The 13,063-nt window shown below is 40.5% G+C and overlaps 1 protein-coding gene across 1 annotated transcript in view; it reads right to left on the reverse strand.

Annotated features, from left to right (window-relative positions):
• The window catches only part of nr3c2 (nuclear receptor subfamily 3, group C, member 2), a 64,616-nt gene extending 52,005 nt beyond the window's left edge, over positions 1–12,611 (reverse strand). Inside the window, exons 1-2 of the mRNA XM_010775547.1 lie at positions 12,219–12,611; positions 8,859–10,685 (exon numbers count right to left, since the gene is read on the reverse strand). Of these exons, the coding sequence (XP_010773849.1) occupies positions 8,859–10,666 (1,808 nt within the window). The 5' untranslated portion in view covers positions 10,667–10,685; positions 12,219–12,611. The remainder of the gene's footprint in view (positions 1–8,858; positions 10,686–12,218) is intronic.
• Between the last annotated feature and the right edge of the window lie 452 nt (positions 12,612–13,063).

Raw genomic sequence — 13,063 nt, forward strand, 5'->3', positions numbered from 1 at the left:
AGCGGAGGGAGACGCCCAGTAAATGTGGGTTCTTTTAGGTCACCACCATGATGGCAGTTTTTTTATTTATTATACATTTTCAAGGCTAAAACATGCGTGTGAGCATTACAGCACGTTTCTGGGATGTTACTTGGTCAGATATACAGCATGTGTTTTTTTTTATTACACCAAAAACAGCTGAAAAAGACTTGGTGTGTCGGTTACCTTCTACAGTACAGTGCAAATGTTTGTATGCACCTGGTTACACTCAATGTGTTTGCATCTGTGAGAGAAGTTTAATAGAAGGTTGGTTTCAGTGCTACACGTGCTATTAAATTAAGAGGTGATTTAAAGGCAGATCCAATGTAGATAAAGCTATCTAATTATTTATTTGAGTTAATAATTAAAAAATATCACATAATTAAAATCCAGGCAGCAGAGCCAATAGATGTATTAGGAGAAAAAACCACCTGGGGGGGACACATGCACATTATTAAAATAATATTTATAAAGGTCACTGCGCTTAATCTCTAAACCAGATGGGTAACCTAACAAGAGGTTGACTTCTGATGGGCTTTTACCTGTTATTTATTCACCTAACACATCATTTCTTACAGTTTATCTTTTGAGCGTTGGTGTTAGAAATTAAGTTATCAACAAAAGGTATTAATGTTTAAAGTCACTTTCGCAGCATCACTTTTGTGAATCATGGGTGCTGCTGACACAAAAGTGTTTTTGGATGAGTTGTGTGTGTGTTTGCGAGAGAATAAAAGTGTTATGTAAAAGGACCTGAAATAACCCCTCACCACAAACACACACACACACACACTCTATTTGAGCCAACTATGCATGACCTACTTTGGGAACCTTTCAAGCTGAACAATTAACATTTTTGGAAGCGTCTTCCTTTATGGCATCCTTTTCATGGAGGAACTGACAAAGCAAAGACGGTGGTTTAAACATAAGCACTTTGGCATGAATACTTGAACAAACTCTAATTAAACATGAACGATAAAGGCATGCCTTGTTTGCTTAGTCAAGTCTATCAGGATAAAGAGGAAGAAAATAATACGCTTGGAGAGTGAGTCGAGATGAGTTCTCTCTGCTACCTCTCCATCAAAAATGAAATATAGATCTCATTGCTTTTAATAGCTCTCAATGAATAATGTCCAACCAATGGATTAGACATCTGCCTGCATTCAGCTCAATAAACAATTCTTTTTTTTTTATTTATGACAATAGTTATAGGCTCTTATGACCAGTTAGTCTTTGTAATTTGTGTTTAAGCCTGTATCTTTCCCTGTAATCACCCATTATGACTAATACCAGCACTATTGCTACAGTATATTGTCTCAGATGAAGCTGCATTTTATTCAGCTTCTCCCTCACAAACCAATTTACAAAGCTCCTGATTCATGAGATCTTTAAAACAACTCACATACAGGTAAAGAAAGAAAGTGCTGCCATTCTGCTACATTAATTCACAAAGCAACACGCTATAAAAATCAAGGCATTCATCACGAAACAGAAGCATGCTCTCTATGCTTTGTTACAGCTCTGGTATTTAGTTTCCGCCTCCTTTATGCAGTTTGGTAATGACCCCAACAACAGAAGGGAATGTCAGCGGTAGGTAATAGAGAGTCGATCTCCAACTGGAGGACCGGCCTAGCGGAAATCTGGCCCTGTGTCACCAGACTGTGTTTCAGGAAGAAGTTCAAATGAGGACAAGACACGCATTCAAGTCCCAAGAGCACTAGCCAGCAGTAACCACACTTTTATTGGGGTGTCAAGTCCGGCCTAGAATGTGTGCTGTTGTTGTTGTTGTTGTTGGCGGTGATGGCTCTGTTGTGCGTTTCTGTGTGCGTGCGCGCATGCGTGCGTGCGTGTGCGTGTGCGCGTGTGTGGGAGAGGAGGAGTGGAGACTTTTAACATGGTATCTTTTCTATGCAACAATAGCATCCAATCAATGTGCTACACAATGTTCTTTTATAAAGATTACATATACTGTAGGCATTTACTACCACACTATAATAGGAGAAGAAAAAAAAAAGAAAAGACATTTCCATTCATAAAGCTGAAACACAAAGCAGGCTTTCACTGTGCCCTCATGGCTTCACCTGATACGATAACATTGTTTGATATTCAGATCAGATCTGTTACTTTTATCCTATTTCAGACCCCTTTTTTCCCTTTTTTTGATAAAAGTTATGAAAATAAAATGACATGACATAAAAACTTAAGCGACTTTATATAAAAAAGTATGTTATTATAACTATTCAGTGAACATTTAACTGTAAAGGAAATTGTGGTATTTAACATCCTGTTTGCAAAACCAAAACTGCTCTGATAGCCAAAAGCTGATAGTAACCTTTTACTTTCCCCTTTAAATGAATATATTTGGCCAGAGGAACAAGTTTTAAAACACAACATTGACATATTATCACCTTGTTAACTTTTTGTGGTAAACCTGTTAACACAAATTGCTTATTTACACATCTAGTTTTTGTCTCCGCCGACTCCTGAGATAAATAATTGATTATAATATTATTAAAACAAACTCATTTTAATTCATTGCCTAATGTTGTAAGATCTGTGTAGTTTTGCAAGCTTACAGTATTTGTATGATTCTTTTTCAAATTTGGCAATCCTTCATTGACAGAGTTGTTGAAAGAGTCTGCCAGTTAAAGGTGGGGTAGGTAAGTTTGAGAAACCGGCTCGAGATACACTTTTTGTTATATTCCATGAAATGCTCTTAACATCCCGATAGCAATGAATATCTGAAGTGCTTTGACAAAAAATCCATAACAAAATGCTCATCTGTGGAAACCGTAGTACTGTAAAAAGCACGACCAATCATCTGAGCCGGCCCGGCTAAAGTAACTGGATGGCCTACCTGCCTGTCAGCCTTCCATCTGTGCACAAACTTATCTCGTGCCCTCATTGGTCATGTGCGCGTTCGTGTGTGTTGGAGGAGGGGCTCTGTAAGGAAGTGGCAGATTTTTTCCGGCTGTGTATTTTCGCACTCGAGCTGGTTTTCTACAAAATGACCTACCCCACCTTTAATGAGACCAGTTAACGACTCTGACCAAATGAAAGAAGTCCACATCATCAATGAATGCTGAATTGTTGTGTAGTAAACCCCAAACAAACTAAATAAACTGCACCCTAAACAGCATTAATGGCACTGATAGTTGTACGCTTCTCCTCTGCAGGAGAAGTACAACAATATCTCTAATGAGATCAACATCAAGCACAAATATTATTTTGGCACAATCTAAGGCTGATTACTCACTGCCTGCTTCATGGGGCCTTTCAACCCCCTCAGAATAAGCACGATCACAATCTTTATCTCCACCAGTTTTCACCTTTCAGCCAAGGTCTTAAAAGCCTCACTGGATGTGTTTATCTTCAACAGGATTTCATTTTATGGATACATTCTTAGATTTTAAGTAAAACAGTAGTATTTCACCGGACGTACTCTTACTAGGTCGAATAGAGCCTCACCATTCTGCTCCACACAGCCTTCAGTCCACCCACGCCAACGACTGATTATCTGCCTAGAAGATAGAAAATAACTGGATCCTTGTTGGCTCTGTGTAATACCATAACAAAAAAAATCCATTCAGGCGTTTTATTCATTTGGATTTGTTTTCATTTGATATCCTTAATCTTTTTTTCCAATCCAGATGTATAGATATTCATGCCAATTCACAAAAGGAGGGAACAATTGAACAAATTCAGAAAAAGAAACTGTCCAGCACTGTAGGCTGGTTCAGGTGCTTGAAGGTTGTCCTTGGGCAGGTAGTAAGTCGTTTTTTTACCTCCATGAGCCAGACACCCCTCACCAGTTTGATGTACTACCATAACAGGACATGAAAATGTTAAACTGATGAATCTCAACATTGTTATAATATGTATGAGTAAAGTTTAGTCTTCACTAGTATCGTAATTGATATTTTTTCCTCAACTATTGCAGTTGTATTTGTAATGAGTGCTGTACTATGTATAATATCTTATTTATTTGTTAGTTAAATATAACTGTTGCCTGAGGTCAACTACTCCCAGCATCCTTGAGTGAGCTGTCAATTATCTTTCTAGATTTTAATCAAACGGAAGAACATGGCCTTTTCACCCAACGGCCTCTCAAACCACTTTCGTGAACATAATTTATAAGTGAAGAAAATGAAATGAATATACTTGTCTCTTCTTTTGAGACAAAGTTACACTTCAAAGACCCAAAGAACCACATTCATTTAATGACGATAGTTCCCGCGGTCCACGCTGCATTATTTGTGTATCTTTACACGCAGCTACAATAGAAGTAACATACACTCAGTAAAGAAAGACCTATATTCATTATGTTTGTCACTCTTCTGTTGAACCATTAGCCTTTAAACACTTATACAGTAGCTTGCTTAAGAGTGCATAAAATGACTCAATGGTTGTCAGGTCTGCACTTGAGACTAGGGCTGAACGATTCATCGATTTTAAATAGAAATTGCGATTTGAAATGATGCGATTATCAAATCGCAAAGCCTGCAATTTTCTTTCAAAAAAATTTTTAACGTTTTTTTTTTTTTAAACTTTTTTTTTCTTCTTGTGTGTCAGTCATCCACACCAATCAGAAGTGCTGTGCTCCACATGTACCAGCCATTGTTAACCAATCAGAAGTGGCCCATGATAGAAGGTGATAAACAGATTGATCCAATCACCTGCCAAGTATTTTTGAAAGTGCCTGCCTTTTCCAAATGGCTTCCAATGGAGCTTTCCTAGATGGTTTGGTGAAACAAACCATCTGAGTCAGGTTAGTAATGCTCCATCACATGTGTTACATCCATTACAGGGTGAGTCTGAAACTGAAGCTTGACTTTAAAGCAACCCAACGGAAGTTTCATGTACGTTTAGTTCTTTCACTCGTAGCTCGGGCTGCGGGGGTGCTAGAGACGGGAGCACGTTAATACGACCTTCCTAGTCGGAGATATGGCCGCATTTTACAATAAACTTTCGTTGGGTCGCTTAAAAACAAATATCGCAAATTGAATCGCAATATCTGTCAGAAAAATAGCAATTAGATTATTTCCCCAAGTCGTGCAGCCCTACTTGAGACATCATAAAAAGTTTCTACACACTCAAGTAAGAGTTAGTAAAAGAAGCTTAAAGCTACCTGGCATTCATTTAATGTCATTGAACCAAGGACAAAATGAAAAGAAAATGTGAGATGAAAACTGTATGAAGAAAACTACATGAACTGTTACTCAAAGTGAATTTCATATTTGCTTAAGATACAATGTATCTGATTGATTTACAGGAGTTATTAAATGAATAATTCAACATTCAGACAGTACACATGAGAATGCACGTAATTAATATATGTGCATTCACTAGTCTATAAGACAACGTCTAAGCCATTCTCCATCACCTTCACCTCTAAAATCCTTTTCACAACCCAAGCAACCATCTGCCTGCTTTATAGTCAGGAACCCATAATGCACTGGGAGCCCCTGTGCATGCCTGGTGTTGGTATTTAATTGGATATTAGTATCCAGCAGTGTCTGAATTAATCAAATCATTTCCATCCATTAATTTAGTGGAGGAACATACAATTAAAGCCTTATTAGTGTGCTCTCAGGAGTATGCCTTTTCATCCCTCTGCAGAACATTGAGCGTTGGCCGGAGTCCAGTGCAAAGCATTTTCCCCGCTTGAATCTGGTGCATCCTCAAGACGGACACTGTTGATCTACAGCTACTGGCTGCAAGCTTAAAGCAATGAAAATGTCAGCCTATATTGAAGTGCTTCTATTCCCATGGCTATAGAAAAGGGTAAAATAAGATAATGAGAGCTATTTTCAAAGAAGAAATACATTGTCGGCTTCTATTTCGAGTCTTTACCATTTTTCAGATTATAAAATTATTAGGTCAGGGGCTGAGAAATTTTAGATTAATTCTATTTGGTGAAAAATTGCCGTGAAAACCAGAATTAAAATGTCCTAAATCGGGTGAAAAGAGATTTGGAGATTTAGGCAGCGAGCAAACATAATCCAGCACACAAATGTAGGTCATTTAAAATAATTTCCATATTTCATACAAATCAGACTACTTTCATACAGTAATGGACGCTGCACAGCTTTTTAAATATTCTTTAAGAGAATAGATCAAGGAATTAAACTTTTGTGCAATAAAAGATTCAGCATCCAAACCTCTAACAACGTAAAATACACCGTTCTGGTCACTGAGTTTGTTTAAGAATTACGTTTAAATCAAACGTCACATAAGCACACAATTATGGTTAAGGCAACTCGTTTTTTTCCCCTTCCTCTTCTCTTGTGAATCTGAGTTAAAACGTTTTTGCACAAAGTAATCCAGACTGCTCAGATGAGCAGCCATTTTTAATTAAAACCATTTACAGAGGAAACCAAAGTGGAAAAAAAAGAGCCAAGGGATTTTACACTCTGTCATCCAAGGCTTCGGCGGATCAAAGAATTGTAGTGGTGCTTTTTAATGGTTACGTAAAAATGTTTGCCTATGAAATATTGGGCCTGGGCACCATGTAGTTGGTCCGAAGCTCGAGAGTGCCACAAATTTTCTGCAGTGCATTTTCAGATTTCAGGCAGGATGCAATAAGCCTATATTTATAGCCAAGTATAGCTGTCAATCAATACAATACTACTGGTCTAACAGGACACTTGCATTCTACCCAACACATATATGTGTCTGTGAGTGTGTGTGTATATATTAATTGTATGGATGGATGTATATGTGTGTTTGTGTCTCCCTGCTTCCTTGCCTGCCTGGCTGCCTGCCATGTGGCCCACCTCTTACTGTCAGCCTGTCTGACATTAGGGCTAAGCTGGATCTCATTAGGACCAAGGTGGCAGTGATCCCGTCAACATCGCTTTGGCTCCTGCCATATGGGTTGCCTCCAAGGTAACGGGCTGTATCAGTCTCCTCAGAGCTACGAGCCTTGTTATCACACACACACACACACACACACACACACACACACACACACACACACACACACACACACACACACACAGTATCTCTACTCTCTAGAGGAGCGTGTGCTGTACATATAAAGCTGGATAAACATGTCAAACATAGAAGACATAAATAACACTGAAGATAAGATAATCAGGTCAGGTCTATGGGTGGGATGCAGTGTGAATGGAAACACATACATGCACACAACATGCCTAGTACACAAGTTGGCCACAGGAAATACAAATATTTTTCTGAGCTCTGAATCAAAACGACCCTACGGGTTGATCTGGTCACCTTTTATTGTTTTTTTTATAAGATATTTCAGTGTGGCTAAATCCGACCACACATGTTAAAATAAAAGATTATAGTTAAACATGTATTTCCTAACTTGTTGAATAATAAAGGTATAATAGATGCATAAATCATCAGCAAAAGTGTTTTGTATTGCTCTTGCCAGCAACGTTGAACCAGTTGACCTAGGTACATAAATAGTCAGTGAAATTACAGATAAACAGACTTTTTCCCAGTCCCTCTTTTCAAACTACTCCCTGCAATTGAATGACAACAGCTGAATAAAATGAAAATAGACAATTGAAAAGAGCACGACAATCAGTGAGATCTGTGAAAGTTCCTTTCTACAAATTCAATCAGGAAGGCTTTTGATCTAATAATTCTCAATTTTGAGATTCTGTGCAACATCACTGCCCAAAGTCAGTCTGAAATTGTTATGGTTAAGTCACAGTGGAGCAATGACCATGCCAGAAGCGGCTTAAATACTGTACTTCCCTTACAGCAAGGGTCTGACACTTATCAATGCTGTGCAAGTTATCAGGAAGTCATTTACGACTTTGTTTATTGCTTCTTTGCAAATGCTCATAAAGAGTGTGAATAAGTTACATCCTATGCAAAAAGTGCACAATCGCATTGTAGTTTATCGGAACACCAATTTACACTTGATGCTGTTAAAATCTCACCCAGAACACAAAGATTTTTTCTGATGTTCTGCAAACATCAGCCCCTCTCACTGTAGTGATTATCCATATTTCTGTATTTTCAACAATGATACCATTTGTTTCATGTTCTCGATAATGGCTTTCATATTTACCATTAGTAATCGTTTTGATGACAAGTTACTTCCTGCGGCTTCACATGCAACTACGACACAAGAACTCACTGGAAGCACAACAACTGTGTCAAAGTTGCACTTTGCGACTTATTATAGTTATTTTCCCTTTGGCTTGTTGTTTTGTTTAGCCCCCACCCTCGCAAAAGCAACTGTTTATTTTATCAGTTTGGCAACAAAAGCCTGTGATCAATCATTGATAAATTATGATGCTGCCAATGGCTTAGGTCCCATAAAAACAGATATTTGCATTACACAAGGTCTAAGATAGACCTTCTCATAACAGACCAATAAATATTGTTGTTGTACATACAAACGGGCATTTGATAAGTGGTAAACTTTGCCTCTGTTTAACAGTAGAACACAGGGCATTGCTAGGAGGGATGATGTTGTGATCACATGCTACTATAACAATGACCTGGACCCCATCCTTTAATTCCTGTTCCCTCCCACCAGCGTCCCGCTGCCTTTCCCAAGCCGTGCTGTTATTACTGTTGCACTGTTCAAAGCAAACGCCCTAAATCCCTTGTGCAATATGGGTCTAACTACAACAAACTGGCCTTTCATCTATCTCATCCTCGAGAGAGACACATTATTATACAGGTATACTGACAAAAAAAAAAACGTATTTCAAGAAATAAAAACTTCCTCAACATTTTTGATATTTATCACAACTTAGACACATCACAGTTTTCCAGCGAGACACCTTACAGAGATACACTTCAAAAGCAATCACTTAGTCCACATACTGTAGAGACGTCTTTATTTTCCTTACCTTGACATGCTGTCCGTCATGCAGTTCTGACCCAGGTATCCCTCACCTCTGGCTGACAGTGACCCTTGTGAAATGCCCGGCCGAGATTTCCACGACTCCATTAACGCTGTTACGGGCGAAATTAGATTCAACAAAGGGTTGGATTGGTCCCTCACATCATGCCGCGTGAAAGACATTGTTCCTTGCGCTCCAATCTGGTAATGGAATGAATGTCCACCGGAATTAACTCCAACAATGGCCGATGTAGGCATGCTGTTATTCTCTTGGTAATAGCTGCCATCAGTGGTCTCCTGCTTAACCCCTTTAGACAGGACATTGTTGGAGAACACATCGGACTCATAGTTCCCATTCATAGAGGAGACAGGGGGTCCTAAGATACCAGAAAGACTGAATTCATCAATGTTATTCCTCAGGGACAAATAGGTGGTCTCAGATGCAGGATAGAGACTAAGAGATGGCGACTGCTCAGCATAGGGCTGGGGGTTCATACATCCCTCATTTATGTTGGGCTCACTCTTAATCTGTGTGATAAAAGGTGTGCTACCCGCATTACACTTGGAGCTGCCTAAACACATGCTCCTGAAATCAGTCCCAGGCTCGTTCTTGATGTACTTAACCATCCCCATCTGGTCTAAGCCGACGTTAAAAACCTCCCCGTCTAACATCTCTACTTTGGGGAATTCAAAGTTCTTGAAGTCTGAGTCTCTGGTCAGACCAGCTGCATCTGGGCTGTTGGTGTCGTTTTGCACCAACCTTAGTCCTCCAGCAGGACTGGACACAGGGAACCCACCAGAGGAGGGGTTCTGTGGGCTGCCGACAGCCATGGCGCCCCCTGAAGCCGGACTGGACATGGATGGCCTTGCGGTGTTGCAGTTGTTGGCAGTGCTGGTGCAGCTGCCTCCAGTAGGGCTTGAGACAGACGACCTGATATTACAGGTAGTGCTGCAGGACGGTGGTGATCTCACACTGCTCATACTGTGGGGGCTGGACATGGGGGACCTCATGACGTTGAGCGGGCTGGTGAGAGGAGGCGAGCCCACTGTGCTGGACTCCACGGGGCTACATGTGGCTGAGTTCCTGCGCTTGATGTTGGCCAGAGTTGCAGCACAAGACGTCTGGCTGACAGGACTACTGACGGACGAGCACACCGGTCCAAAACACGTAGGAGGACTGGTGGTTGATGACACCATATTGTTGCTACCCCCGGGACTAGAGATGGAGCTGGAAGTCTGGGGGCTGCAGGACAGAGACGAAGCTAGCATTGATGCTGAGCTAACTGGAGTCCCAGTCGCGCATTCTCTGGGAGTGGTGCTGGGTTGCTGGAAACCAAAGTGCTTTAACTTGGGGCTCTTTGTGGAACCACACTGGGTCTCCTCTAGAGCCCGCCCACACCCTGGATACATCTTTCCAGGGCTGGTACTGCCACCATGCTGGCTAAAAGCAAAGTCTGCCTCCCTGGCAGCATTCATATACAGTCCCATAGACTCAGCCACAGTCTTGGAAAGCTCCTTAGAGTCCATTTCCTGCTTATGACCATGGAGGGTGTTGTTGAAGTGAGGGAGAACAAATGGCTGGTTCTGGCTAAGCCGAAGCATTGGCTGCTCCGGCTTCTTGGTATTGTTGTCTTTGCAGTCAGTGGCCGGGCTTCCAGCAGGGCAGCTCACATTGACTATGTCCATCAGGATATCACTGCTAGTCAGACTTGAATCCTCTGTGCTGCAGCAGTGCTCCATGGTGCTGGGGACCTGCGGCCATCGATTCTCTGTGTCGCTCCCATCAAAGAAACTTTGGTATCTTTTGGTCTCCATTGCTGACTCATTGATTCACCTGGTAAGCGGAAAGAAGTAGAGAAATTAATGACAATAGTTCCCAATGCTGTTTTTTCAAGCTGCGTACAATGCATTGGTCTGAAAATAAAATATGTATGACATGTTTTTTAAACATATTTACCTTCAAGGAGAGAACAACATGCCTCATTTGAATATAACGTATAATGTTAAGAATATAATTGTACTGTGTAAATAGAGTATTTGTCGTTTTGAATAGCAGTAGGTTCTGCTTCAGTAGATAAAAACACAATGACGCAAAAAAGCATGTGAAAATGAAGAAAAAGGCTGAAAGATTATTTATGTTATCTACAAATACAAAATAAAAAGGATTGACTTAATGTTGATATTATAATGACTTCCTTTTAAAGAACAACAAAACAAAAACATATATAATACTGTGTAAATCTGAAGCAGTTCAATGCAAGTTTGTCCTGTGTTTCCTCACTCACAGAAAAAGCTCCTTATCACTGCAATACAGGGGATGTACAATCTCCTAACTTGAAGAAAACTGCATTTCAAGGGTTAATGTATCTACGTGACGTCGTCTGGGCTTTTTGAATTCCCACCTCTGCTGCGCTTCTATTGGACAGCTTAGTCAGAAATCCACCAGCTTTATCTGGCCCTTTCGTTGATTGGTCGCAAAGCTGTCACTCAATAGTTATTGCTCTTCTTGCAGTCACAACATAGCTGCGACATAACTTAAAATGTTGCTTTAGCGCCTGGAGCAGCTTCGTCATGTGCAAAAGAAATAAAAATACTGCCGATAGCCAGGCATACCAGGTTATAACAGGTTGCAATGAAAATACATTGCTTTGAGTCATGTTAAAATGCATTTGTTAGTGCTACGCTTCACTCTTTGAAAGACTCACAGCTGCGGAGCAGCAAAGACATCGGAGTTAAAGTTATTCAGGTTGCCTGCAAAAAATCCCAAGCACAATAAGTGCGCAACTAAAAATATAAAACAGAAAAAGAAAAAGATGTCAGACTGATAATGCCTCCCTCTTGCTCCAGCCGTGATTGCCTTGCCTCTGTAGGACATGCAACTCTGCATATCTCTCCATTTTGCGTATGCGCAGAAGTAATTCTAAAAGACGATTTTTTTCTTTATTGTTGCTGGCGAAGTTATTAAAGTCGTCTCATTTGAATGACAAGATAGACAAAGTGCACAAGGAAGACACTATTATTACTAAAGTCTTATTTTTGGAAACAATTTGACACACTACATATTTCTGAGCACCACTTGACAGGTGCTTGCAGAAACGAAAATCTATGAATAAAATGATTGTGGCACATTTCGTTTGTAGGCTACATAAAGTGCAATAAACTTCTTGGTGACTTTTATTATGGAGCAGACACTGAGATTACGGCCCCGGTGTAAAGTTGTTAGATTTCTCTCCCGTAGCAAATGAATCGGGCGTAAGAACTCAGCTTTTTTCCCGATTGAACAGTGAGGACTTTGCTTTCAGTATCATCTCACACCCCGCGCCAAATGAAAATGTACATTCAAACACTGCGCTCCGTCCTTCCTTACCTTAATTACGACATTCAGAGTTGTCAGGTGGCCGTGTTGCTGGGCAGCGATAATCCAGAGGACAAAAAAAAAGATACGAAAACCAAATAAATATGAACTAATGTCTTGTTTCTACTCTTTCCAATACATAGTTTTCAGTTTGACAGCTAGGCGCACTGGAGAAGTCTACTGCGTATTATCACTAGTAATCCTCCACAGCAAGCCGCTGCTCCTGACAGGACGAACGGCGGCCACGGGTCGGACGACAGCGGCAGATGAGCTCACATTATGCCCGCACATTTACAGATTACCGATTCTGGGCCCCAAAATAAAAAGAGTAATACAAACAAACGAGGGAGTCGGTTCGGACTTGAAGTCAGCGACGTCATTCACAGGCACATGGACCCTCCTACTGCAACGAGTGCAACACAAACTCTGAGGAGGAGGGGAGGCAGCGAGGAGAGAGGAGAGGGGAGGGGCTCAGCGCAGGTAGACAGAGCCGCCTGGAAATAGGGCACCGTTCTCAGCGCAGTGGTGTTTGGAAATAAACTCCAAAAGCAGTCTTTTTCAATCAAATTAAACAGTACTTACAAGTTTGTTACACATTTTTTGAAGGTTTAAAATAATAAGTCCTCTTCCCTCACTCTACTTTATCCTGTTTTTTTTATTTATTTTCCTCATCTTTTCCAGTGCCACATCTGAAAAGGTTAGCCATATGGAGCTCGTGCACAAACATACACATGAACGCGCACTGACAATTTAGATAAGAGCAGATAGAGAAAGAGCCATCCCAGTCTCACTTTTACTGTTGAAATGGATCCTGGATCCTATAAAAACCCTGTAAATATTATATATATATATAGGCC

The sequence above is a fragment of the Notothenia coriiceps genome, unplaced genomic scaffold, assembly GCF_000735185.1.
Source record: "Notothenia coriiceps isolate Sejong01 unplaced genomic scaffold, NC01 NC01_scaffold00015798, whole genome shotgun sequence".
In the NCBI taxonomy this organism is placed as follows: Eukaryota; Metazoa; Chordata; class Actinopteri; order Perciformes; family Nototheniidae; genus Notothenia; species Notothenia coriiceps.